Source organism: Dendropsophus ebraccatus, chromosome 1 (genome assembly GCF_027789765.1).
Source record: "Dendropsophus ebraccatus isolate aDenEbr1 chromosome 1, aDenEbr1.pat, whole genome shotgun sequence".
Lineage (NCBI taxonomy): Eukaryota > Metazoa > Chordata > Amphibia > Anura > Hylidae > Dendropsophus > Dendropsophus ebraccatus.
In genome coordinates this window covers 46,309,782-46,336,276 of record NC_091454.1, presented here as the reverse complement: position 1 = coordinate 46,336,276, position 26,495 = coordinate 46,309,782, and the positions used below count along the sequence as shown (strand labels likewise).

The 26,495-nt window shown below is 45.8% G+C and overlaps 1 protein-coding gene across 1 annotated transcript; it reads right to left on the bottom strand.

The window, feature by feature from the left end:
- Positions 1–8,872: 8,872 nt before the first annotated feature.
- NPM1 (nucleophosmin 1) lies at positions 8,873–20,948 on the bottom strand. Its single transcript, XM_069954217.1, has 11 exons — positions 20,800–20,948; positions 18,558–18,640; positions 16,578–16,697; positions 15,907–16,000; positions 14,576–14,691; positions 14,416–14,492; positions 13,223–13,268; positions 11,124–11,213; positions 10,321–10,428; positions 9,203–9,277; positions 8,873–9,091 (listed from the first exon to the last, which is right to left on the bottom strand). The coding sequence occupies exons 1-11, from the start codon at positions 20,858–20,860 to the stop codon at positions 9,041–9,043; spliced, it is 921 nt and encodes a 306-aa protein (XP_069810318.1). The 5' UTR covers positions 20,861–20,948; the 3' UTR covers positions 8,873–9,040.
- Between the last annotated feature and the right edge of the window lie 5,547 nt (positions 20,949–26,495).

Sequence of the window (26,495 nt, the reverse complement as noted above, 5' to 3'; positions counted from 1 at the left end):
TCTCCTCTCGGTGGATCTTGAATTTTTATTTTTACACCTGCATACTGTTTCTTCCTCAGCTTGAACCGGACTCAGTACCCCCAATGTTGGTTTGATGTTCTGTGATGGTTACTGTATAGTACCATCCGAGCATTGTAAATGTACCCCTACTAACATGGTTTATACACATCATAGGCTCTCTAGCGGCTTACATTTTCACTTTCTACACCCGTCTTACCTCTCTGCCATAACATATATAGAGTTTTGACGTAGCTACCTATATAGAGTCACTTGCCTTTATGTGATGTTTGTCTTAGTATACAACGTCTTGTGTTTGTTTGTCTGTTTTATGTTGCTGGTCTCTTGATGTTTCACCTTATGTTCAAGTCGCGGTTCAAGACATGATCTCAGATGTCTTAGTGCTACTTACCTTGCAGCTATGACTGGCTCATACATAGCCGACTTCTCCTACTTATCTGACATCACTATACCTTAAACACACCTGCCATACACCTAGTCAACCAGCTACTTATTTTCATTGTTAAACCGTACCTTTATTCTATTAGTGGTTACTATGCTTTTCCTACTGCGAATTGTTATAACTTTCTATGTGTCTTTAACCAGTTTACTGTATGTGAAAAATATTGAAACTGTATTAATAAAAACTTATTGAAACAAAAATAAAGTACCATATGTTACGAAAAAACAATCTCAGAATCGCTAGCATACGTTAAAGCATCACTGAGCTATAAGCGCATAAAGTGAGACAGGTCAGATTTTGAAAAATGAGCCTGGTCATTAAGGCCCAAACAGGCTTGGTCCCTAAGGGGTTAAACATTACAAAGAAGTCAACAAAACCTGTAAAAATGTAATAAAAGCAGCAAAAATTCACAATGAAAGACAGGTAGCTATAGATAGCAAAAGAAACCCCCAAAAATTATTTAAATATATTAATGCAAAAAAAACAAGGTCAGAGCATGTAGGACCCCTAAATAATGGCGACAGGGAGTTAATAACTGGGAATCAGGAGAAAGCAGAGTTACTTAATGGGTTCTTCAGTTCTGTATATACAAAAGAAGAGGATGGAGCTGTGGTGGGTGGGGCCAGTACTGAGGTGGGTGGAACCAGTGCTGCTAACACATGTAATGTACTTAACTGGTTTACTATAGATATGGTCCCAGATAAATTAAATAAACTCAATGTAACCAAAGCTCCAGGGCCTGATGGATTACACCCCAGAGTTCTTAGGGAACTCAGTTCTGTAATTTCTCTTCCCTTGTATTAAATATTCAGTGATTCTTTGCTTACTGGTATTGTGCCGAGGGACTGGCGTAAGGCAAATGTAGTGCCGCTCTTCAAAAAGGGCTCTCGAACTTCCCCAGGTAACTACAGACCTGTAAGCTTAAAGGGGTTGTCCAGCGAAAAAATGTTTTCTTTCAAATCAACTGGTATCAGAAAGTTAAATAGATTTGTAATTTACTTCTATTTAAAAATCTCAAGTCTTCCCATACTTATTAGCTACTATATATCCTGCAGGAAGTGTTGTTTGTTTACATTCAGAAACAGTGCTCTCTGCTGACATCTCTGGCGGAGTCAGGAACTGTCCTGAGCAGAAGAGGTTTTCTATGGGGACTTGCTGCTGCTCTGGACAGTTCCTGACTCCGCCAGAGATGTCAGTAGAGAGCAATGTTTCTGAATGTAAACAAACAACACTTCATGCAGGATATATAGTAGCTAATAAGTATGGAAAGACTTGAGATTTTTAAATAGAAGTAAATTACAAATCTATTTAACTTTCTGAAACCAGTTGATTTGAAAGAATTTTTTTTTCCGCTGGACAACCCCTTTAACGTCCATTGTGTGGAAACTATTTGAGGGGCTTATAAGGGACTACATCCAGGAATATGTAGTTGCTAATAGTGTTATAAGTGATAACCAGCATGGTTTTACTAAGGACAGAAGCTGTCAAACCAACCTAATATGTTTCTATGAAGAGGTAAGTAGAAGCCTGGATGGCGGCGCGGTTGTGGATATCGTGTACCTGGATTTTTCAAAAGCGTTTGACACAGTTCCTCATGGACGTCTGATGGGTAAGTTAAAGTCTATTGGTTTGGAAAATTTAATGTGTAACTGGATTGAAAACTGGCTTAATAATCGTACCCAGAGAGTGGTGGTCAATGATTCCTACTCTGAATGGTCCCCGGTAATAAGTGGTGTACCCCAAGGGTCAGTTCTGGGCCCTCTTCTGTTTAACTTGTTTATTAATGATATTGAGAATGGAATTAACAGCAATGTTTCTATCTTTGCAGATGACACCAAGCTTTGTAGTACAGTACAGTCTATGGAGGATGTGCAGATGTTACAGGATGACTTAGACACACTGAGTGTTTGGGCGTCCACTTGGCAAATGAGGTTCAATGTGGATAAATGTAAAGTTATGCACCTGGGTACTAATAACCCCCATGCATCATATGTCCTGGGGGGAGTTACTCTGGGAGAGTCGCTGATGGAGAAGGATCTGGGTGTACTTGTAGATAATAGACTACAGAACAGTACACAATGTCAGTCAGCTGCTTCTAAGGCCAGCAGGATATTGTCATGCATTAAAACAGGCATGGACTCACGGGACAGGGACATAATATTACCGCTTTATAAAGCTTTGGTGCGGCCTCATCTGGAGTATGCCGTCCAGTTTTGGAACCCGATTCATAAAAAAGATGTTCTAGAGCTGGAGAGGGTACAAAGACGGGCAACTAAACTAATAAGGGGAATGGAGCATCTTAGTTATGAGGAGAGATTAAAAGAATTACATTTGTTTAGTCTGGAGAAGAGACGTTTAGGGGAGATATGATTAACTTATTTAAATATATAAATGGCCCCTACAAGAAATATGGGGAAAAGATCTTCCAGGTAAAACCCCCTCAAAGGACAAGAGGGCACTGCCTCCGCCTGGAGAAAAAAAGGTTCAATCTCCGGAGGCGACAAGCCTTCTTTACCATGAGAACTGTGGAACAGTCTACCACAGGATCTGGTCACAGCAACAACAGTAGAGGGCTTCAAAACCGGCCTACACAAGTTCTTAGACCAAAATAATATAAATGCATATGTATAAAACCTATCACCTCTTCCCTGTATCCATCCCCTCCTTGGTTGAACTTGATGGATATGTGTCTTTTTTCAACCGTATTAACTATGTAACTATGTAAAATTGCACATTTTTGGTGGCAACAATAATAAATAAAAAGCGTAACAAAAAGTCGCATATGCGCAATCAAGGTACCGATAGAAAGAACACATCATGGCGAAGCGATCTCTGTACCTGCTGCCGGCCGGGGTCCGCTCCAAGATGGCGGCGACCCCGGTTCGGCACTCGTTTGTTTTCGGCTGCAGCAGCCGAAAGCAAACGAGTGTCGATCACATTGATCTTTGCTGTGTTACTATACAGCAAAGATCTCAATGAGAGATCAAAGTGTTTATACTAGAAGTCCCCCAGGGGGGCTTCTAGTATATGTGTGTAAAAAAATAAAAATAAAAAAAAAATATGTTATAAGTAAAACGCCCCCCTCCCCTAATACAAGTTTGAATCACCCCCTTTTCCCAGGTTTTATATAAAAGTAAATAAATAAACTAACATGTTTGCTATCGCCCCGTGCGTAATTGCCCGAACTATTAATTTATCACATTCTTGATCTCGCACGGTAAACGTTGTCAGCGCAAAAAAATACCAAAGTGCAAAATTGCACAATTTTGGTCGCATCAAATCCAGAAATTTTTTTATAAAAAGCGATCAAAAAGTCGGATATGCGCAATCAAGGTACCAATAGAAAGTAAACATCATGGCGCAAAAAATGACACCTCACACAGCCCCATAGACCAAAGGATAAAAGCGTTATAAGCCTGGGAATGGAGCGATTTTAAGGAACGTATATTTGTTAACAATGGTTTGAATTTTTTACAGGCCATCAGATACAAGAAAAGTTACACGTTATATATCATTTTAATCATAACGACTTGAGGAACATGGATAACAAGTCAGTTTTACCCCAGGGCGAAACAGCGTAGAAACATTCCCCCCCAAATAAAAGAAATGTGTTTTTTTTTTTAATTTCACCACACTTTGAATTTTTTTCTGGTTTCGCAGTGTTACCGGATTCAGCTGTTCCCTGGTGTCTAGTGGCGGAGATTGCTCCCCCGGGATGTTATCCCGGAGGAGCGATCTCCGTTTCTGAAGCCGGCCGGGGACCGCTCCAAGATAGCGCCGTCCCCGGCTCAGCACTAGTTTACTTCCGGCTGCAGCAGCCGGAAGTAAACGAGTGCCTATCTCATGGATCTCTGCAGCATATCTATGCTGCAGAGATCTCTATGAGAGATCAAAGCACTTATACTAGAAGTCCCCTAGGTTATAAATAAAAGTAAATAAATAAATAAACAAACATGCTTGCTATCGCCGCGTGCGTAATCGCCCGAACTATCACATTCCTGATCTCACACAGTAAACGGCGTCAGCGCAAAAAAATCCCAAAGTGCAAGATTGCGCATTTTTGGTCGCATTAAATCCAGAAAAAATGTAATAAAAAGCGTTCAAAAAGTCGTATATGCGCAATCAAGGTACCGATAGAAAGAACACATCATGGCGCAAAAAATGACACCTGACAGCCCCATAGACCAAAGGATAAAAGCGTTATAAGCCTGGGAATGGAGCGATTTTAAGGAAGTATATTTGTTAACAATGGTTTGAATTTTTTATAGGCCATCAGATACAATATAAGTTATACATATATATATATCGTTTTAATCGTCAGTTTTACCCCAGGGCGAATGGCGTAAAACAGTTCCCCCAAATAAAAGAAATGCGTGTTTTTTTCAATTTCACCACACATTGAATTTTTTTCTGGTTTCGTAGTGCACCAAATTCAAAAATTCAGCCTGTCATTGCAAAGTACAATTAGTGACACAAAAAATAAGGGCTCATGTGGGTTTCTAGGTGGAAAAATGCAAGTGCTATGGCCTTTTAAACGAGGAAAAACCGAAAACGCAAAAACGAAAATGGGCCCCGTCCTTAAAGGGTTAAAGTGTCAGTGTCGCGGCCGGCCAGATAGTGAGGAGCGGCGCGGGCGGCGAGGAATCAGCGGCGCGATAGTAAGTTTGAAGCCGGGAGGAGGAGAGGGAGCGGCGGGGGGCATGAAAAGCAGCCCCTGTGTGAGCGGCGGCGGAGCGGGCAGTGATAGGGATAGCAAAAGGTACTACTCCCCCATTATCTGCAGATAATGGGGGAGTAGTACGTTGTATATGTGCCCAGCACCGAGCAGGGAGGGAGGAGGTAGATGGCACCTCTCTCCCTCCCTGCTCGGTGCCCAGCAAATGTATTCATTGAATACCTTTTTGGGATACTTTGGGGAGCAAGGACACTTGCTACCCAAGGTATTCCATAAATGTATTCATGAAGTCACAAAAGTACAGTGCATAACATTATATTACATACACTGTAATTCCTATGTAGTGTCCAGCAGGGGCGCACTATATATAGAAGTCAATGGTACTCATTGACTTCTATATAGAGAGCACCCCCTGCTGGACACTCCATAGGAATTACACCTTTCATTGTGATGTCACTGCTTCTGAGATAATTCTAACACTTCCTGATACACTAAATTAAGGGAAATAGCCGTATATGAGCATTTCCCATAATTAATGTACATTAGAAAATTGTCTAACTTTCCATAAGTAATAACAAAAAAAATTATTTTAGCCAGACTTCTCCTTTAAACAGTGCTTGAGAAATGCCCCTTTGTTTTCCTGGCACCTGATTAGGCGCCGCACGGAGATAAAAGGCAGCAGGCTGATGAGTTGAAGGTATGCAACCTTTTGAACAGCTTCATGTGGATTACAACCCCCACTATGCTTTATGTTCGTGACTACGTTCAGCTCATTTCCCACAGGTGAGTTCTTACAGATCTAAAAGCTTAGCTGGCACACTTGAGTAAAAACTTGTATAAATACAGGAAACAGTTAATAGCGGACTACATTAGGGCCATAGAAGTAAATGGGGGTCTGCATCTGTTTACAGGGTGTCAATGTATCAGTGCCTCATGGTGATATTGTAAAGCCCACAAATTTTAACAGGAAAAAGATTCCCTACCCGTGGTCTAGACCAGTGCTTCCCAACCTTTTCCACCTCGGGGCACCCCTTGGAAAATAAATTTCCTCGGGGCACCCCTACTAAATAATGTTCTACAAAATAAGAAAACAGTCATACAGTGACTCACAGGAGACTTCTTTAATCTGAGGCGTCACTTTCCCTTTTCCTCTCCATCCAGTCCTCCATGATTATTTCTTCCAGATATGTTTCATCCCCTCAGAACCTGCGAGACAAAATTTAGGCTCCGCACATTTCTAGCAACTTCCTTTCCTTTCTCCCTCCTGTAGGCTCCCATGGTAACTGCGCTGTTTGGTGTTATGTGCAGTAAAGCGACTAGGAATGTGGGATGCCCCCTGTATGTAGGATCCCCTGCTATGCCCCCATGAGCTAATAATGCCCCCAGAGGTGGCCCCCATGAGCTAATAATGCCCCCAGAGGTGGCCCCCATGAGCTAATAATGCCCCCAGAGGTGCCCATGAACTAATGCCGCCAGAGGTGCCCCCCATGAGCTAATAATGCCCCCAGAGGTGCCCCCACGAGCTAATAATGCCCCCAGAGGTGCCCCCACGAGCTAATAATGCCCCCAGATACTAATAATGGGCCCAGAGGTGACCCCATATACTAATAATGCCCCCAGAGGTGCCCCCATGAGCTAATGCTCCCAGAGGTGCCCCCATGAGCTAATAATGCCCCCTGATACTAATGCCCCCAGAGGTGCCCCCATGAGCTTATAATGCCCCAGAGGTGCCCCCTATGAACTAATGCCCCCAGAGGTTCCCCCCATGAACTAATGCCCCCTGCTCTGCCCCTAAAAAAAAAAAAAAAAACATCCTAATCACCTAATCCGCGCTGTGGCTGCAGGCAGCAGCTCTCCTCCTCCTCTTCTGGCTCCATCTTTCGAGCCACAGGGTCGGGACGTCCGGCAGGCGTGATGACGTCACATCATCACGCCTGCCGGAGAGGTCACGTCCTGGCCTCCCATAGGCTGCTGGTATGAAGTGCCGGCAGCCTATGGGAGTGAATGTAGGAGCAGGATGCCGAAACTTCCTGCTCCTACATTATGCTCACTTTAATGTTCCGCTCGCTCTGTGCGGGCGGATCAAAGTGATCTGTGCATCCTGAGAAGCTGCGCGGCCGCAGCTTCTCGGGATGCTTAGTGACAGCGCACGTTTCCCACCGGGATCCCGCAGCACCCCTGGCGGGTCCTCCCGACACCCCGGTTGGGAAACGCTGGTCTAGACCAATTACTTTAGCTTGAAGTGCGCCGGCTTCAGATTTTGGCAGGTACGTGGCAGGACGGTATCTGCGGTATTTCTTTTATCCCCGTCTGAGCTGCGAGTGCTGCACAGGTCAAGGACTCCTCTGGCTCTGTGCTGTCTGTTAAGAGATGCAGGGATATCCCCGCTCCCCACCACCTCCGCGTGTCAGAGCACGTAGACCGCCCAGCAAAGAACTCCCCACGTCCGATGCAGTGTGATGGGCTGCGGCTAATAGGTGTGCAGGTCTGTGTGGTGCACACCATAAATATATACCCCCCTTCATTGGCCGCAGGGCACCTCACAGCCCAGCACACCCACACGAGGGACCTCACCAGTGACTAGTAATGCCGACCAGGGGGGGGGGGGGGGGGGTATTTGGGGATGCACTGCTAGCGGTGTTCGGGTGGTGATGGGTTCTGCCTTGTGATGCTCGGGTGTGCTGGGCTGTGTGGTGCGCCGCGGCCGACAAGGGGGGATGCTGTTTTGGGCTTTAAGTATGGTGATGGCAGGGGGTGGGGGGTGTTCAGTGTGATGGGCTGCAGCTGATGGGTAAGCTGGGCTGTGTAGTGTGCCAGCCGCCCAGCATAATGGGCCCCCTGCCCGACACTGCTGTCATAGTGACCCCTGCCTGGACAGTTTATCCTCTGATATTCCTTTAAGTGTTTTTTTTAATTAAATAAAGGTTTTTATGCAGCCATATCGGCCTCCCATCTCTATGTGCCCCCTGTATAGTCATACACCCCTATCCCTATGTGACCCCCTGTGTATGCACATCCTGTAGTGTGTACATAGATGTATACCTGTGTATACATGTTCTGTAGTGTGTACCTAGCTATATACCAGTGTATTTACGTCCTGTAGTGTGTACATAGTTTTATACACGTCCTGTAGTGTGTACATAGCTATATACCTGAGTATACACTTCCTGTAGTGTGTACATAGCTGTATACCTGTTTATACACATCCTGTGGTGGCTGTGTAGCTGTATATATACGTCCAGTTACTTTATTTTCCCTTCACTTTTTAGAATCAAAATATTGACAGCTTTGCATGTCAAGTGGGTGTGGCTTACAAAAGGGGTGTGTCCGAATTGTTCAATTATCGTTACTGCAGCTACATGTGCCGTTAACCGCGATATTGATTTAGGCCAATATCGCCCAGCCCTAGTTAAGAATCTTTCACATTCCCATACAAAAGGTGCAGATTTTTTTATCATGCATTTCCACTACATCCACTAACATTCTGATTAAAATATTTCTCAGGGAAAGACTAGCCAGTTTCAAACAAGCAACTGAATCCCAGCACCTATGAACCAAGCTCATCAGTGAAAGCTTGAGAAGGATTTTATAGCCTCTCTCCATAGCTTGTGCACCAATGAGGCCACAAGCTACCATGATTGATACTTTGTTGCTAAATGCTACATTTCAATTTCAGAATTTAAGCACAAAACATTGTCCATTTTATAACTGCCAATAAAATGAAACTTCAATATAAGTGAATTCAAGTAAAATAGTTTTATTCATTTACATTAGGATAACCTAGCCCATCTTTATGACTTCCTTATAACAGAACATTCACTTGTACAAAACAGGTTGAAAACATTCCAGACAAAAAAAAAAATTAACGTAAAAATATAAAATTAGGAAGGGGGAAAGTTCTGGAATTATTTTGCATCTTTCAGGGTCTGTCTCCAATTCCAGAGATCATCAATCATCTGCAATGTAAAACAAATTTAATGGGAACACATTTTTTATATAGATAAAACATGCACTTTACTGCTTATTCTATTAATGTGCCTGAAAGGCATCAACCTCCAGCAACTTACCTTCTTATTGTCAGTTCTGAAACAATTCTTCACATAGTTTGTAAATTTTACCTCCGCTTTTGGAAGAGACCCACCCTAAAAAAGCATTAATTATATTAAGTTATGTTCCTTAACTTAGCAGTTCATGTAAGTATCACTTTGCTTTCTGGACAGAAGATACCAAAACCACAGCATTGCTGAGCAATGGGAATGCAGAAAGCAAAAGCTGTAAGGAAATATTAACACCCACTGAAGAAATCTCTCCAATTGGAGGGTCCAATTCAATGCATCCAAGTAGTGATGTTTATGCAGCATGGATTTTACAAGTGTGCCACATGAATGTACCACAGGGGCTCAACACATTCAGCATTTAACGCTTCAAACAAGTTATGGAGGATTAGAAAGACACAGGTACTTTCTTTCCGGCACAGGAGACTTTTTAATCATCTTTAAAGGACACCTGTCACCCCCCGTGCCAGGGTGACAGGCTCCTGACCCCGTTAGATCCCCCTATACTCACATGATCCCGCTTCCTGAGCCGGTCGGGTCATGGAGATATCAGCGCCCGAAGCTGGCGTGCGCTGACAGCGGAGTCAGATGCCCCCAAGAGAATGAATGGGGAGTCCGATGCTCCGTAATTCTCTATGGGCATCGGACTCATCTCTCAGCGCGGGTGCTCATATCTCCGTGACCCGACCGACTCAGGAAGCAGACTCAGGATCACGTAAGTATAGGGGAATCTAACAGGGGGTCGGGAGCCTGTCACCCCGGCACAGGGGGGTGACAGGTCCTCTAAACACTTGATGGCCATGTCTTTCCATTCTGCCTCCTTTGCTTCTAAAATCCAGGACTTATTTTCCATTGATAAGGACTTCAGGGTAATGTGTTGGACCATTTAGCTTTTAAAAGCTAGGATAAGATACAATTCAGAAGTAAAAAAAAAAATTGGGGGTGTAGTTTCCAGATTGTGGAAAGGTTTGAGCAAAAGCAAATTCTATAAGTTACAACTAAAATCCAACAGATCATATTGTTAGTAGATAACTGTTGTGGCCATCTCTTAAACCAGTTAAACATGTCAACATTTTTAATAGTTGATCAATTAAAGCCATATGATAGGATAATAAGAGTAATCCACGTACCTTTTCAAACGTAGCCTGTATTTTCTCTTTTATCTGTTCAAGAGTAAAGGGTGTTTTGGGAGTCTTCGGGGTGTTTTTGCCATCTTGTTTCCCTTTTTGTTCTGGAGTCTAAAAGGAAGCAAACCATTAAACGCCATTCAATACTAATGACTTCCAATATTCACATAAGCACAATATAGAATGTGGAAGCCTAAATAAAACAAGTCATTGTAATCTTTCCTGAAGTTCTACAACTTAGCAATATGGTCATTAAAGAAAAAGTTTACATTTTCACATATTGGCTTGCAGCAGTAAAGGGAGACACCGTACCCAGGCTGCCACCAATGACTGTCAGAATTACAGGGCTGCACAAGCCCTTGTCCCAGAACAGTTACATATGCTGCATGCACTGTTAGACACTGAGCCCCCCCCCCCCCCCCCCCCCAATGTCTATTCTGATATTAGCATAGGAACAGACATTACATTTTCTGGCTGTTACCAACGTTGCAGCTGCTTAGTGTGCTCAGTGATTGACAGTCATACCACTCAGCTTGAATGCCAGGGGCTGCAAGTGGCAAAGGCTTCTTCAGCAAGTCTACTCTAACATGCATTACAATAGACATTAGGGAAGGCCCACTATTCCAGTTCTCTGATGTGCTGCAGGCTGGAATGCTTCCTTGCTCCTCTTGTATACATAGACTGGGACAAGCTCTAAGCCATGCACTTCTCCCAGATTTAAGTAGTGATTAATGGGGGTATCAACATCTCAAATGATAATCATTTTCAATAGAGAATACCCGTTTAATAACAGATCCACAACTTACTTTTGGAGGTTTAGCAGGAGTGGACGGTTCAGAAGCTTTTCCATTATGGCTGGACTTTTGGGCAGATTTCACTTTTGTTACTGGAGCAGGCTAGAAGATTACAAAACCCAAACCACATTTTAAAGCAAATTGCAATCAAGATATTAGCATTCATTGCTAAAATGTTCTTATAAATTTGCACTCATGGGTGGGAAAAAAACATATTATATATCTGTGACTGTTTAATTCAGTGAAACATGGCAATCACTACTATACTGACCAATGTAGCAAAACATTGTATTATTTTTGACAAAAAACCTAAAGGGGAATTCATTGTGTATACCAGGTTTCAGCATAAACAAAAATCATGCAGCGCCCTTGTGACTTAAAGAGGATGTACCACCAGGTACATACTCTTTAATCTGAACCCACTGATCGAACAGCACAGTCACTGGAAGCCGGTGCTGTTTTTCGGACCGTGGCCAGATTCCCGTGCACGGCGCCGTTCTATGCACCGGAACCGGCCGGTGCTCAAGCACTGGAAGTCGGCCGGACCACCCCCAGTGGGAGGGAATTCCCTCCCCTGTATGACACGGCTCCGTTCATTCCAAGGGAGCCGCGTCATACAGGGGAGGGAATCTCCTCCCACTGGGGGCGGCCCGGCCGGCCTCCAGTGCTTGAGCACCGGCTGGTTCCGGTGCATAGAACAGCGCCGTGCAAGGGAACCGGGCCGCCACCGGCTTCTCCGTGCCGGCGCTGTTCGATCAGTGGGTTCAGATTAAAGAGGATGTACCTGGTGGTACATCCTCTTTAAAGGTGAGGGAGGCTTCATGAAAAAGGAGGCATTACCGACAGTGGATACCTACTGCAGATTTCTACATAAAGCACACTGGCAGTACATGCAGATTAACTAAGGGAAACATACCTCCTAATGAGTTTGCCAAACCCAACGGCAGTGGCATTTTACCAGGTACACAAAATTTCATTCAAAATATAATTTGTAATGAAACTTTCCCTTTAGGAATTCAATCATTGCTTTACTTAGGTTTTATCCCATTCCAAAAACTACTGGGAAATGACAGTACAATGTTGACTGAGCCTTAAAGGGGTTGTCCGGCGATAAAAAATTATTCACAGAACACACATTACAAAGTTATACAACTTTGTAAAGTATGTTATGTCTGAATGGCCCCCTTCCCCGTGTCCCCGGAAGTGTGGTGCGCTATACATACCTGTCACGTGCCGACCACGGTCTCCGATCCTCAGCAGTGACGTCTTCTACGGGCCAGCGGATCTTCCCGAGTGCTGGCCGCCCTCTGCAGCGTCATCCGAAGCTCAGCCGCGATTGGCTGAGCATAACTGTGCTCAGCCAATCGCAGCTGAGCAGCTGATTACGTCCGGGTACACGGGTGGGGGGTGGGGGGACACGGGGAAGGGGGCCATTCACAGACATAACATATATTACAAAGTTGTATAACTTTGTAATGTGTGATTCTGTGAATAATTTTTTATCGCCGGACAACCCCTTTAAACATTGATCCCAGGAGTAGGTTCAGTGATCTGTCCATTGTAAAGTTTGCATGGCACTGGAATACAGCAACTATGGCACCTGCCAGAAGTGAAATGTATACTCTGCACTGTGCCAATATTACTCATGTACCGATGATTGTTGGGCATAGACAATTTAGGAAACAGAGGATACTTTTACCATTAAACAATTTATATAGTAACCTAAAAGATGCATAACTTTGAAAATACATTGTCTTGAACAAGGTGAACTTGTTAACGATCAGAGCTGCACTGTTTTTAAGGGGGGGGGGGGGGGGGGGGGGGAGTAAAATGGGGATTTATCAATATGTCTGGCGAGGAAAACCTGTTTAGTGCAGAATTCTCTCTTTTACAACATACACCCTGCTCGCCTCTGGTGCAGGCAGGGGGAGACATGATCTCTTCCTGCACCCGATTTATCATCATGCCGGCTAGCAGGCGCACGTCATGACAAATTTATACCTACTCCAGAGCAGGTGTAGACTTCTGGGCCTGCTGTGCAGCAGCCACAGATCCAGATTTACATCAAACTTTAGTTTACAAATATTCAGTTCTATTTGAACAAAATATACCTTTTTAACTGGTGTTTCTTCCTCCTCCTCTTCATCATCATCATCCCTTAAACAGATTAAAATCACAATTACCAATGAATGAAGGGGTAGGTTTTAAAGTGTTACAAAACAGGTGAACAGATCCACTAAATGTGAAAGGATTGTCTAATTACCCCCTTGCTATCTGCATAACGTTTATTGGATTACAAGAAGCACCATAATATAGGATGCACCTATAATTTAGACAGCTGAAAACTGGTAAATGTTTCCTGCTAAATAAAAGCTATCGAGGCAATGTACGCACAGGGCTCTGAGGGTGAAGGCAGGTTTCTTATCCTCAGCGCTGTTTCCGTGGAATCAGTGCTCTGGGGGAGATAGCCCTGTCCCCAGTGCTCCAAACAGCCTTACCAAACTACAAAGCACAGAAACTGTGCAGAGGATGAAGGTTAGAGACTTCACTTCATCCTCAGCTCCCCGTACACAATAGGCAGCTATCAGCAGGTTAGATTTGTCTAAATCTGTAACTGCTTTAACAGTTTAAATGCTGTTGCTAAGTCTAAGCCTCCATCCCTCCAAAAGATCACATTTTAAATTTCATAACGCAAACTTCTCATTTTTGCAGCATTTTATGGAAAAACTTAAATACAATTGGTGTCACACAAAAAAACAAGACCTCCCATGGGTCTGTACATAGAAAAATAATTTACAGAGGAAAAGATTTACACACCATCTGACAAAGGTTTAATTCATTAGTTCAAGTATCAAATAGAGAAAAAAGGACAAAAATTTCTACATTATGTACCAATGGCCTATGTGTTTAATGGGTCTAAAAGCTACACCCAACATGTGCCCAAAAACTAACACCAGAGACATCACTTACAGAGCAGACAGAAGTGAAAGCTCCAGCGACAGGAGGGCTGGAACAGAGGGCTAAGGTTAGCTGGAAATTATATACTGCACCACAGAATATTCCAGATTACTGACACTCCCTGGCACAATGTGATCTCCCACCACCTCTCTAAGCGGCAATACTGCAAGCCTACTTAGTCACCCCACTACCAGACTGATGTGATATAACTACTATGACTATAAAATACACAAAACATTGGGGCAAACAACCAGGTCAGTCACTATATTCATTTCATGCCATCTAAGACAGGATAAGATTACCCCACACTAAATTTTGAAAGCTTTCTTGCCATTATGAAACTTACTCATCGTCGTCATCGTCCTCATCATCGTCGTCATCATCATCATCTTCGTCATCCTCCTCATCCAACTTCACCTTTTTCTATGCAAGTCAGGAAACCAGTTGTTAGGCTTTTTACTTTCAGTACACAAGTGTGAATACAGACTGAATGTTACCATCCATACCTGTGGAATTTTAGATGTAGAAGTTGCAGGTCTTTTTGTATTCTTAGTTGTTTCTGTATTTTCTTCCTCCTCTTCGTCTTCCTCCTCCTCATCTGATGAGCCCAAATCTTCTAGAGCTACAAAGAATTAGAAGCTTAAACTCAATTATAACACAACAGTATTGACAAAGAAATCTATATGCATCCCAATATATTGCTATGTTTTGCCAGTTATAAATTTGTGAAATTTGGTGGCCACCGTTTATACAGAATATATAACTGCCAACTTATACTGCACATACAAGCAGACCTAGTTTAAGAGATTAAATATATTCAGGCTAGATGCTCAAACATTGGGTTTTGCCATAGAATGACTTGGAATCATGTCCTTAAAACAAAGCATTAAGAGTCACTTACAATATATCCCCATTAAAATTCAACCAGACATCGATATTAGATCAGTCAGATTCTGAGATGCCAAGCATCCATTGGTCTACTCCCAATGATCAGATATTTCAAGGGGTTGCGGTGTAGTTTACACTGCATTCACTACGCCCATACTTGCAGGATGCAAATACTGATCCTGAGCAGCAGACACCTGTGTCCTATCACTTGCATGGGACAAATCTGGAATATATAATACAACTGCTTTGAAGTATGGCATGTTTTCAACATGTTAAAGAGGTTACACAGCTTTTTAAAGGGGATGTACCACCCGGTACATCCTCTTTAACCTGAACCGACGGATCGATGGGCGCCGGCACGGGGAAGCCGGTGCCGCGGTCCGTTTTTCGGACCACTGCCCGGTTCCCGTGCACGCCGCCGTTCGATCCAGCGGTACCAGCCTGTGCAGAAGCACTGGAGGTCGGCCGGGCCGCCCCCAGTGGGGGGGAATTCCCTCTCCTGTATGACGCGGCTCGCTTAGAATGAATGGAGCCACGTCATACAGGGGAGGGAATTCCCTCCGACTGGGGGTGGCCCGGCCGACCTCCAGTGCTTGAGCACCGGCCCGCGGAAAACGGACCGCGGCACCGGCTTCCCCGTGCCGGCGCCCATCGATCCGTCGGTTCAGGTTAAAGAGGATGTACCAGGTGGTACATCCTCTTTAAATATTAATGGCCTATCAGATGTGACACTGCCAATCAGCTGTCTGAAAGGGGCTGTAGCACTCTAGCCTGTTCAATGTTTACGTTTCATCATCCTTGCACCCCCATAATATTACCACTGCAACACTGCCCCACCTGCTAACCTAACATGATGCCTTACCCTGATTACCCCTTTAAGAACCACTGAATCTAAAGATTTAAAGATGTGCTGCAAGAGGTGAAAATTAACCATATTAAAACTTCTTACCAACAAGATGCTGCCCACTAACATATATGGGACCGGATCCAGACTTCAGTCGCAAGGTCACAGGTGGAGTAATTTCAAATCCACCAAGTGAAACCTAAAAAGTTACAAGTTTATATGAAATATGTATATTTTTTGAAGTGGAATAGTAAATATAGCTTCCTCTAATCTGCCACTGCTCATTGTTCTTTGGAAGGATTAGTGATTTAGTGCAATCGACGATTTACAAATAAACCTTATTACTTAAGATTTAGAGTTTTATTACAGCTATGTTCAGCAGATACTGGAACCACTAAAAGCTCAATGTCTGCTAGAAGTGTGGTTTTAGTCTACATTCAGACAGCATACATAGCCTCTGCATTAATATAGGAACTTCTATAAAAAAAAAAAGATTATATATATATATATATAATATATATATATATATATTTCGCTGTATATATATATATATTTCGCTGTCTATCTGTACACTAGATGACAGTACACTGGCATGGGTTAACACATTGTAGCTCTTAGTCCAGTGAACATTTTGAGAGTCTTAACATCCTTTAAAATAAAGGACAGATCCTAACTTAAATTCACTAGTGACAGTGTGGCAAAACACTTTGGAGAGTCTTTGGAGTCAGACTTTACAAGTGCAGAAGCACAAGATTACCGAAGAAGCCAATACTTACTGTTGGCTGCACAGATGGTCTCAGGGACGCAAGAACAATCTTTAGCGGTTTTCCTTCATAGTTCATCCCTTCAGCTTCAACAATGTGTAGCTCATCTTTGGCAGCAGTACCTAAACTAACCTAAAAAGATCAATATGTAAAAAAGAAGCCTTGACAATCTATTATGTTAATTTCCTAAAAGCTGTCTTGTATGCATCCAATTGTATAGAATGTCAGTTTTTTTGAAGTATACAAATGTGTTTCTAGTAGTGTCCTAGACACTCAGTGTCTACTAGTGTTCTGGAAGTATCCATGTAGTTCCTCAGGAACAGGAATGAATGGGACAAAGGCCTGCAGTAACCTTACATTGAGGCTGGGTTCACACTACGTATATTTCAGTCAGTATTGTGGTCCTCATATTGCAACCAAAACCAGGAGTGGATTGAAAACACAGAAAGGATCTGTTCACACAATGTTAAAATTGAGTGGATGGCCGCCATTTAATGGCAAATATTTGCTGTTATTTTAAAACAATGGCTGTTGTATTGAAATAATGGCAGTTATTTACTGTTATATCGCGGCCATCCACTCAATTTCAACATTGTGTGAACAGATCCTTTCTGTGTTTTTAATCCACTCCTGGTTTTGGTTGCAATATGAGGACCACAATACTGACTGAAATATACGTAGTGTGAACCCAGCCTAAAGCTGTATTTACCACCAACCTATCCGAATTGCAATTGTCTTTTGCAAACAGTAAAAATGGACAAAAGCAGCAGTACTATAGTAAGCAATAAAAGATATCACTAAACAATAAGCTAAAATCAGAAGTAAAATTGACAATATTGAGCAGGGAGGGCAATAGTTTATAGCTACATACAAGTTAAACAACTTATCAGTTCATATATACACAAACTCCACAAGATTCTTTATTATATATACACACAGATGAATGACACCTAGTGGAGAAAAGCTAGCACTACAGCCGTTAACCAAACGTCTATGGGTAGCTACACTGCTTATAAAAGCATGGCTTTTGTTGTGGAAGCCACTCCAATTTCAAGGACGTGTCACCAAAATTTTCTTTTACAGATTAGTCAGATACGAAAAATTGTTCTCATTCTAATCTGTTGCTTTTATTTCATGTTTTGTACATTGTAATAGGGGGTGCAAAATGTGCATTTTTTAACAGCATTTAGCATCATACTATATATGCAGCACCGTAAAAGTTAGTGGAGCCAAAGTAGATTGCATGTAGTAGCCAAGCTGGAATACTGCAGTTCAGTTCCAATTCACTTTAATAGCTCAACCACTTCAGGAAATATGGTGACGTCTACATCAGTCTTTTCTCTTGTATTCTGCAGCTTTGGAAAACAGCTGATTTAGGGCAATGTTAGGTATTTGATCAGATACTAATAGCCTATCAAACTAAAAAGTCTGGGAAAATGCCTTTAGGAGGTCGCCACAGAATGTCTCTCCTATAAAGGACAGTAAAAAAAAAGCCTGTACTTGGCTCTTCACTTTTCCTGTCACATGATCTCCACTTCTAGATGCTCAGCCAATCAGTGGCCACACTGGTGCCCTGCCCGAGCGGCAGTGTTTTGTGCCAACCAGGGCACAAAGGATAAAGGAGGCAGCAATAGCGGAGTGTACAGCCCCCCCCCCCCCCCCTTTTACAAAGCCTGGGCACATTTATAGAAAACTGGACTATACTGGACAACATCGTCAATATATAAAAACACACTGGGGCAGATTTATCAAACATGACGTGAAGTAAAACTGGCTCACTCGCCCCTAGCAACCAATCAGATCCCACCTTATATTCCACAGACTTTGGAAAATGAAAGGTGGAATCTGATTGGTTGCTAGGGGCAACTGAGCCAGTTTCACTTTACACCATGTTTGATAAGTCTTCCCCACTGAGCCAGATATTGCCAAGTAGATGATTTCATTATCACAAGCCAACCATAAGCAGGATGTAGGCAATCATTCCATACTTACCGTTCTCAGTGACAGCTGATGCTCGCTTTCATCATCATCCACTTTAAATGTATATTCCTTTTTGTCTGCCTTTAGTTCACATCCTACAAACAAATCAAAGGTTAGTAAAACAGCACCGATCTGAAAGCTACTGCTCTAAAAGATTTCACAATAGTCGCAGAAAAGTTACATTCAACTGGAGTACGTTCAGGCACACAAAGGGAAACAGAAGGTTCATATACATGAACAGAGCACAGTGCACCCATATTCTTACTGTAATCAGTTGTGCCGTTTTGTAGTCCGCTAAAAACTCAAATACATAAGTGCACTGGGGGCTTTCCCCAGCAATGGTTACAGAGCAAGCATGGAATCTAGGCCAGGGAAAGACTTACTCCAGGACCATGCATAAGTAGGTGGTGCAGAAGGGAGTGAATGGAGGGGGGCGGGGAACGCCCCAAGGACACTTGGTCAGGTCATGTACAACATCCTCCAGGCAAAAAAAAACACTTACAAACTTGTTCTAGGCTAGATTCACACACCATATCCGCAGAAAATTTCATGCTGCGAGTTTGCAGCAAAATCCGCTGCATATACCAGTCATTTTCAATGAGAGCACATACGCGCATGTAAATGTCAGCCCCCTTAACACACCGCCACCCAGACCAAACACTACCTGGTCCCTGCTCCGCCTGTAACTGAGGCTACTGTAGGTTTCGTTCAGCCAATCAGTGCAAGACCCCGCCCACCGTCGCTGATTGGCTGGGACCTCTGGGAGCCTCAGATGCAGGCAAAGAGGGGACCAGGTAAAGTATGCTCTGGGCGGCGGTGGGTTAAAGGAAATTAGTTTGGTATCCACAGCGGATTTCGCTGGGAACTGAAATCTTCTGCGGATACGGTACATGTGAATCTAGCCTTAGCAACAACTACAAAGTAGCATAACAGATCAAGGGGAGATTAGTGGGCTCCTCACATCAGCTAAAGGTGCATAACATGTTGTCTTTCCCTATAAATAGTCACTGGTCTGTCAATAAGCTTTTTATGGTAAAGCTACAAGCACATTTTCAGAGTCTTATGCTCAGGCTACAAAGCAGCAATATAGCTCTGTTTATATTTAACAAATTGCCCTGGTATGATGAGGAGCTGTGGCAAAGTCTTCTATTGGGTTGAGTCACATGTGCAATTCCTCAAATTCCCCAAAACAAAGCATGGTTCAAATTTTCACAATCACACTTGAGCGATAATCGGCTCGTGTAAATACAGCGAATGATTAAGAGATGAGAGAGAATTCATTCTGATCTTTCAACATGTTCTCAAATCTTTGGTCGTTCGCAGATCACTGTGTAAACATTCTTTTAATGATTCAGTATGGGAGATGGGCTTGAGATCTTAAAACTATTGCAAAATCAAATCTTCCAAACGATATATCGTTCCATCTAAACGAGGATTATAAAAAAAGTTGTTACTTTGAAATAGTTAATCATTTGATTGGGCGAATTATCGCTCCATGTAAACATAGCATAATGCTCCACTGAAGACTGGGGGGGAGGGGAAAGGGGGTCACTGGACCCCTTCTATAGGGTGCATAGGTAAGCAAACGCACACTACAGATTTCCTGGGCACAATTTCCCATACAGTGCCTGCAATGATTGTACATGGCTCATGTATACCTCTATGAGTGTTCCAGACCAGATGACCTGCAGCGCACAAAGGCTGTGCATTTCCCCATTTACATCAATGGGTGGAGGTCCTATTAACCTGGAAGGCCATAGACTGAGGTAAATCTATATGCTCGGGATAATACACTACAGATCCCGGTCCACAGCCATCTTATCTACGTGGGCTGTGGGGACAAAGAAGCGCGGCCCCACTGTCCGTGCCCCCCGACCCAAGCGGCCGCACCAGGGCTCAGCAGAGGGGCTAAATACACGAGCGCACGCACATGTAATGCCTAGAGGCCAGAGGTGCTGGAGGGAGGAGGCCCGCACCCCGGAGCCGGCAGCCGGCACATGGCTACACACGTGGAAGGCGCATGGCGCCCGACCAGGTCACGTGAGCGGCCACTTACCGCAGCACGGCCGCAGATATAGGCGCTCGATGGCCCCACTGGCAGCTGCTCCGGCCTCCTACCCAAGTACAGGCCCAACGGAGAGCTGCGAGCCTCGGCCGACAACGCCGACCATGTGTGCCCCCGCAACCGAAACGCCAGCAATGGCGGCCATGATGCTTCTAGAACCGAAAAAGAATATTGTTAGTGGTCAGATACCGAAAAGGAAGTTCTGTGGGCGCAGAGGAGCCATGTTGTCCATGTCCATGCTGTCTTCCATTCCTCACGACTTCACAAGCGCCACACGCCAAGCTACTACAATGGACGGTCTAGTGAGGGCAGGCGCGGGGAAGGCACGGCTTTATATCCCCATCGCACGTCTCGCGAGAATTGGAGCGCTGACGGGGCGGTGTTTCTGGACCGCTCAGTAAGCAGGGCTCTGATTGGTTGTATGACGCCACTCGGTTTTATCATGGCCGTGGGGTAGGGGACGTGAAAGAAAAAAAAAAAAAGACAGCGCCGTTATACCTGTAATACGCCCGTATGAATCTCGGGCAGAACGTGAGGTGTACTTCGGTCATCCGCTCAGGGGCGCGGTTGTAGCCCATATAATTGATTAAAGATACCTTTACACAGAGAGATTTATCTGGCAGATTTTTTAAGCCAAAGCCAGGAACAGACTATAAACAGAACAAGTCATAAAGGAAAAACTGAGATTTCTCTTTTCAAATCCATTTCTGGCTTTGAGTTCACAAATCTGTCAGATAAATCTCTCTGTGTAAAGGCGCCATAAGAGACAACTGAAGATGTGTTGCTAAAGGCCTAAGAGCCCCATCCATCATTACCCATGGCCTCTGTACTCCTTGTTACTACGCAATCTGCCTGCAGAGCCTGGTGACCCAAGGCTCCTCAACATAGAAGTCCCCCCCCCCCCCCCACCCACATGCAGCATGGTTCCTTCCTCCCCCAGTGTGACGGGGTTGTACCAAGACTGTGGCCTATTACAGGGGGTGGTTATTTGGGTGTATGCACACTACGGAATACACGCGTAAAGGCTGCTGCAGATTCCGTCGCTGGCTCCTGCTCGCAGCAGCACACATCTCCGCCCATGCCATAAACACCATTTTATGGCCAGGCCGATTCTGCTGTCCGCCAAAAGAATCAACATGTTAATTCGTTCAACGGACGGGGGAATCCGTCTGTGCAGAGAATGGAGTCTATGGCACAGGCGGAGATATGCGCACCCACAAGCAGGGGCCAGCGATGGAATCCGCAGCAGCCTTTACGCCTTAAGCGCTGATGCACACTGAGCAAAAGACGAGTAATTCGTTCCTAAATTCTGCTTGAAATTCCTTCCGTAAAAGAATGAACAGAGCAATGTCTCATCGTGTTTAATGGGATTTCCGCTCTGTTGTTCACACTGCAGAATTTTCTGCCGCAGATCTGCTTTCCGCTGAAAGAAGTAAGGGCGGGTTCACACTACGGAATTCTCGCGGACAATGTCCGCGGAATTCCGTCAGCTGTCCGCCCGCACATCTGGGCACCTTTCCACTGGCCCCATAGACACCATTCTATGGGCCGGCGTATTCCGCTATACGCTGAAAGAAGTGTCATGTCACTTTTAGCGGATCGCGGAATACGCCGGCCCATAGAATGGTGTCTATGGAGTCGGCGGAAAAGCGCGTGCCCGTGCGGGCGGACAGCTGATGGAATTGTCAGCGAGAATTCCGTAGTGTGAACCCACCCTAAGGGTATGTGCACACTGAGGAAAAGGCAAGGAATTAGGTGAGGAATTGAAGAGGAATTTCAGCTTGAAATTCCTCCTGTAAAATATGTACAGAGCAAAGTCCCATTGTGTTCAATGGGTTTTCTGCTCTGTTGTTCACACTGCAGAATATCCGAGCAGAATTTTCTGCTGTAGATCTGCTAGAGGAATCCTATAGAAGTCAATGGGGGGCTTAAATTCTGCTTGAATTCTGCCTAAAAACTTTCTGCTTCAATTCCTCGAGAATTGCTCAGTGTGCACAAACCCTAACATGTCAGTTCTTTTTGGAGAATCTGCTAGACAGCTAGAGGAATCCTATAGAAGTCAATGGGGCTTGAATTCCACTCGAATTCAGCTCAAATTCTGCTCGGTTGCTGTGGGACCTGTACAGGCCCGGACTGGTAATCTGGCAAGGCGGGCAAATGCCCGCTGGGCTGGCCAGATTAACGATCCGTGGGCCGCATAATCGGGGGAAAAAAAAAAAAAAAAAACACCGCTGCGGCCCGCTCCTGCCACCGCAGCCTGCTTCTCCCGGCCCGCTCCTGACGTGCTCCTCCAGCGGGCCAGCCGGGCCGAGGTGAGCGGGCAGTGGTGGCGGGAGGGGGCTGCGGTGGCGCGTCTCCGCCCCGCCTGATCCCCCCTGAAGTGCTGAGAGCCGCAGACGTGCCGCGCGCAGGCAGGTCTGCAGCCACCTCCACCAGGCCCCCAGCGGTGACGTCACTTCCCTGACGCGCCGCTGAGGACCTGGCAGGAGAGAGAAGAGAGGGGCTGCTGGCACCGCCGTCGTGGACCGAAGACGAGGAGGACGAAGCTGCTGGGGAGCGAGGTGAGGTGAGAATGTTTTTTTTTTTTTTTAACCCCCTTCACATGTGGCCACACAGGAAGGGCATACAGGGGGGCTATTCTATATTGGAGGGAGGTGCAGGGGGCTATTCTATATTGGAGGGGGGTGCAGGGGGCTATTCTATATGGGAGGGGGATGCAGGGGGCTATTCTATATGGGAGGGGGATGCAGGGGGGGCTATTCTATATGGGAGGGGGATGCAGGGGGCTATTCTATGTGGGAGGGGGTGCAGGGGGGCTATTCTATATGGGAGGGGGGTGCAGGGGGGGCTATTCTATATGGGAGGGGGATGCAGGGGGGGCTATTCTATGTGGGAGAGATGCAGGGGGGGTATTCTATATGGGAGGGGGATGCAGGGGGCTATTCTATATGAGAGATGGATGCAGGGGGCTATTCTATATGGGAGGGGGTGCAGGGGGGCTATTCTATATGGGAGGGGGGTGCAGGGGGGCTATTCTATATGGGAGGGGGATGCAGGGGGGGCTATTCTATGTGGGAGGGATGCAGGGGGGGCTATTCTATATGAAAGGGGGATGCAGGGGGGGCTATTCTATATGGGAGGGGGATGCAGGGGGCTATTCTATGTGGGAGGGGGGTGCAGGGGGGTTATTCTATATGGGAGGGGGTGCAGGGGGGGCTATTCTATGTGGGAGGGATGCAGGGGGGCTATTCTATATGGGAGGGGGATGCAGGGGGGCTATTCTATATGGGAGGGGGGTGCAGGGGGCTATTCTATATGAGAGATGGATGCAGGGGGCTATTCTATATGGGAGGGGGTGCAGGGGGGCTATTCTATATGGGAGGGGGTGCAGGGGGGCTATTCTATATGAAAGGGGGATGCAGGGGGGGCTATTCTATATGGGAGGGGGGTGCAGGGGGGCTATTCTATATGGGAGGGGGATGCAGAGGGGCTATTCTATATGGGGGATGCAGGGGGCTATTCTATATTGGAGGGGGGTGCAGGGGGCTATTCTATTTTGGAGGGGGTTGCAGGGGGGCTATTCTATATGGGAGGGGGATGCAGGGGGGCTATTCTATATGGGAGGGGGATGCAGGGGGCTATTCTATATGGGAGGGGGATGCAGGGGGCTATTCTATATAGGAGGGGGATGCAGGGGGCTATTCTATATGGGGGGATGCCGGGGGCTATTCTATATGGGAGGGGGATGCAGGGGGCTATTCTATATGGGGGGGATGCAGGGGGCTATTCTATATGGGAGGGGGTGCAGGGGGGGCTATTCTATGTGGGAGGGATGCAGGGGGGGTATTCTATATGGGAGGGGGATGCAGGGGGCTATTCTATATGAGAGATGGATGCAGGGGGCTATTCTATATGGGAGGGGGTGCAGGGGGGCTATTCTATATGGGAGGGGGGTGCAGGGGGGCTATTCTATATGGGAGGGGGATGCAGGGGGGGGCTATTCTATGTGGGAGGGATGCAGGGGGGGCTATTCTATATGAAAGGGGGATGCAGGGGGGGCTATTCTATATGGGAGGGGGATGCAGGGGGCTATTCTATGTGGGAGGGGGGTGCAGGGGGGCTATTCTATATGGGAGGGGGTGCAGGGGGGGCTATTCTATGTGGGAGGGATGCAGGGGGGCTATTCTATATGGGAGGGGGATGCAGGGGGGCTATTCTATATGGGAGGGGGGTGCAGGGGGCTATTCTATATGAGAGATGGATGCAGGGGGCTATTCTATATGGGAGGGGGTGCAGGGGGGCTATTCTATATGGGAGGGGGTGCAGGGGGGCTATTCTATATGAAAGGGGGATGCAGGGGGGGCTATTCTATATGGGAGGGGGGTGCAGGGGGGCTATTCTATATGGGAGGGGGATGCAGAGGGGCTATTCTATATGGGGGGATGCAGGGGGCTATTCTATATTGGAGGGGGGTGCAGGGGGCTATTCTATTTTGGAGGGGGTTGCAGGGGGGCTATTCTATATGGGAGGGGGATGCAGGGGGGCTATTCTATATGGGAGGGGGATGCAGGGGGCTATTCTATATGGGAGGGGGATGCAGGGGGCTATTCTATATAGGAGGGGGATGCAGGGGGCTATTCTATATGGGGGGATGCCGGGGGCTATTCTATATGGGAGGGGGATGCAGGGGGCTATTCTATATGGGGGGGATGCAGGGGGCTATTCTATATTGGAGGGGGATGCAAGGGGGCTATTCTATATGGAGGGGATGCAGGGGGCTATTCTATATGGGAGGGGGGTGCAGGGGGGCTATTCTATATGGGAGGGGGATGCAGGGGGCTATTCTATATGGGAGGGGGGGGAAAGGGGGGCTATTCTATATAGGAGGGGGATGCAGGGGGGCTATTCTATATGGGAGGGGGATGCAGGGGGGCTATTCTATATGGGAGGGGGGTGCAGGGGGGCTATTCTATATGGGAGGGGGATGCAGGGGGCTATTCTATATGGGAGGGGGGGGGAAAGGGGGGCTATTCTATATGGGAGGGCGATGCAGGGGGGCTAATCTATATGTGGGGGATGCAGGGGGCTATTCTATATGGGAGGGGGTTCAGGGGGCTATTCTATATGGGAGGGGGATGCAGGGGGGCTATTCTATATGGGAGGGGGATGCAGGGGGCTATTCTATATGGGAGGGGGGTGCAGGGGGGCTATTCTATATGGGAGGGGGGTGCAGGGGGGCTATTCTATATGGGAGAGGGGTGCAGGGGGGTCTATTCTATATGGGGGAATGCAGGGGGGGGGCTATTCTATATGGAGGGATGTTTAGATGAGGATGTTGCTGGAGCATGAAGCCTAAAATGTCTGTCTGGCAGATCCCGTGGAGAGGAGGAATCATGGCCAGAGAAGCCTTCATGATGCCCAGAGCCAGATGGAGAAGAAAAGGAAAAGTGGTTGTCTCGTCATGCAGAGAAGACGACTACTGTGAGTGACAGGATGTAACTGCACTATAATAACTTATAAGGTCTGCAGAACCTTTACACAGCTGGGATCTACCTCAGTATCAGGGGTGTCACACTCCGGCCCTCCAGGTGTTGCAAAGCTACAATTTCCGTCATGCTTTAGTTGTCCAGGCATGATGGGATTTGTAGTGATGTAACAGCTGGAGAGACGGAGTGTGACACCCGTGTTCTATGGTCACTGTTCTGGGAGAATATTGGTCTTTATATAGTGTCTGTTATTTGGTGCCAGTATAGTGGTATTATCCAGTCACCGTATGCTGCGGGTAGTGGGCATGGTGTGATGATATAGTGGTATTATCCAGTCACCGTATGCTGCGGGTAGTGGGCATGGTGTGATGGTATTACTCGTATTATTGGTAATATTAG

Bases quoted from the DNA above. Each gene is read 5' to 3' on its own strand.
- NPM1 (XM_069954217.1), bottom strand. From the start codon at position 20,860: ATGGAAGACAGCATGGACATGGACAACATGGCTCCTCTGCGCCCACAG. The intron at 16,001-16,577 runs GTAAGTATTGGC...GTAACTTTTTAG, and splicing joins GACCATCTGTGCAGCCAACA to GTTTCACTTGGTGGATTTGA. The intron at 11,214-13,222 runs GTATATTTTGTT...GTAATCTTCTAG, and splicing joins AAGAAACACCAGTTAAAAAG to CCTGCTCCAGTAACAAAAGT.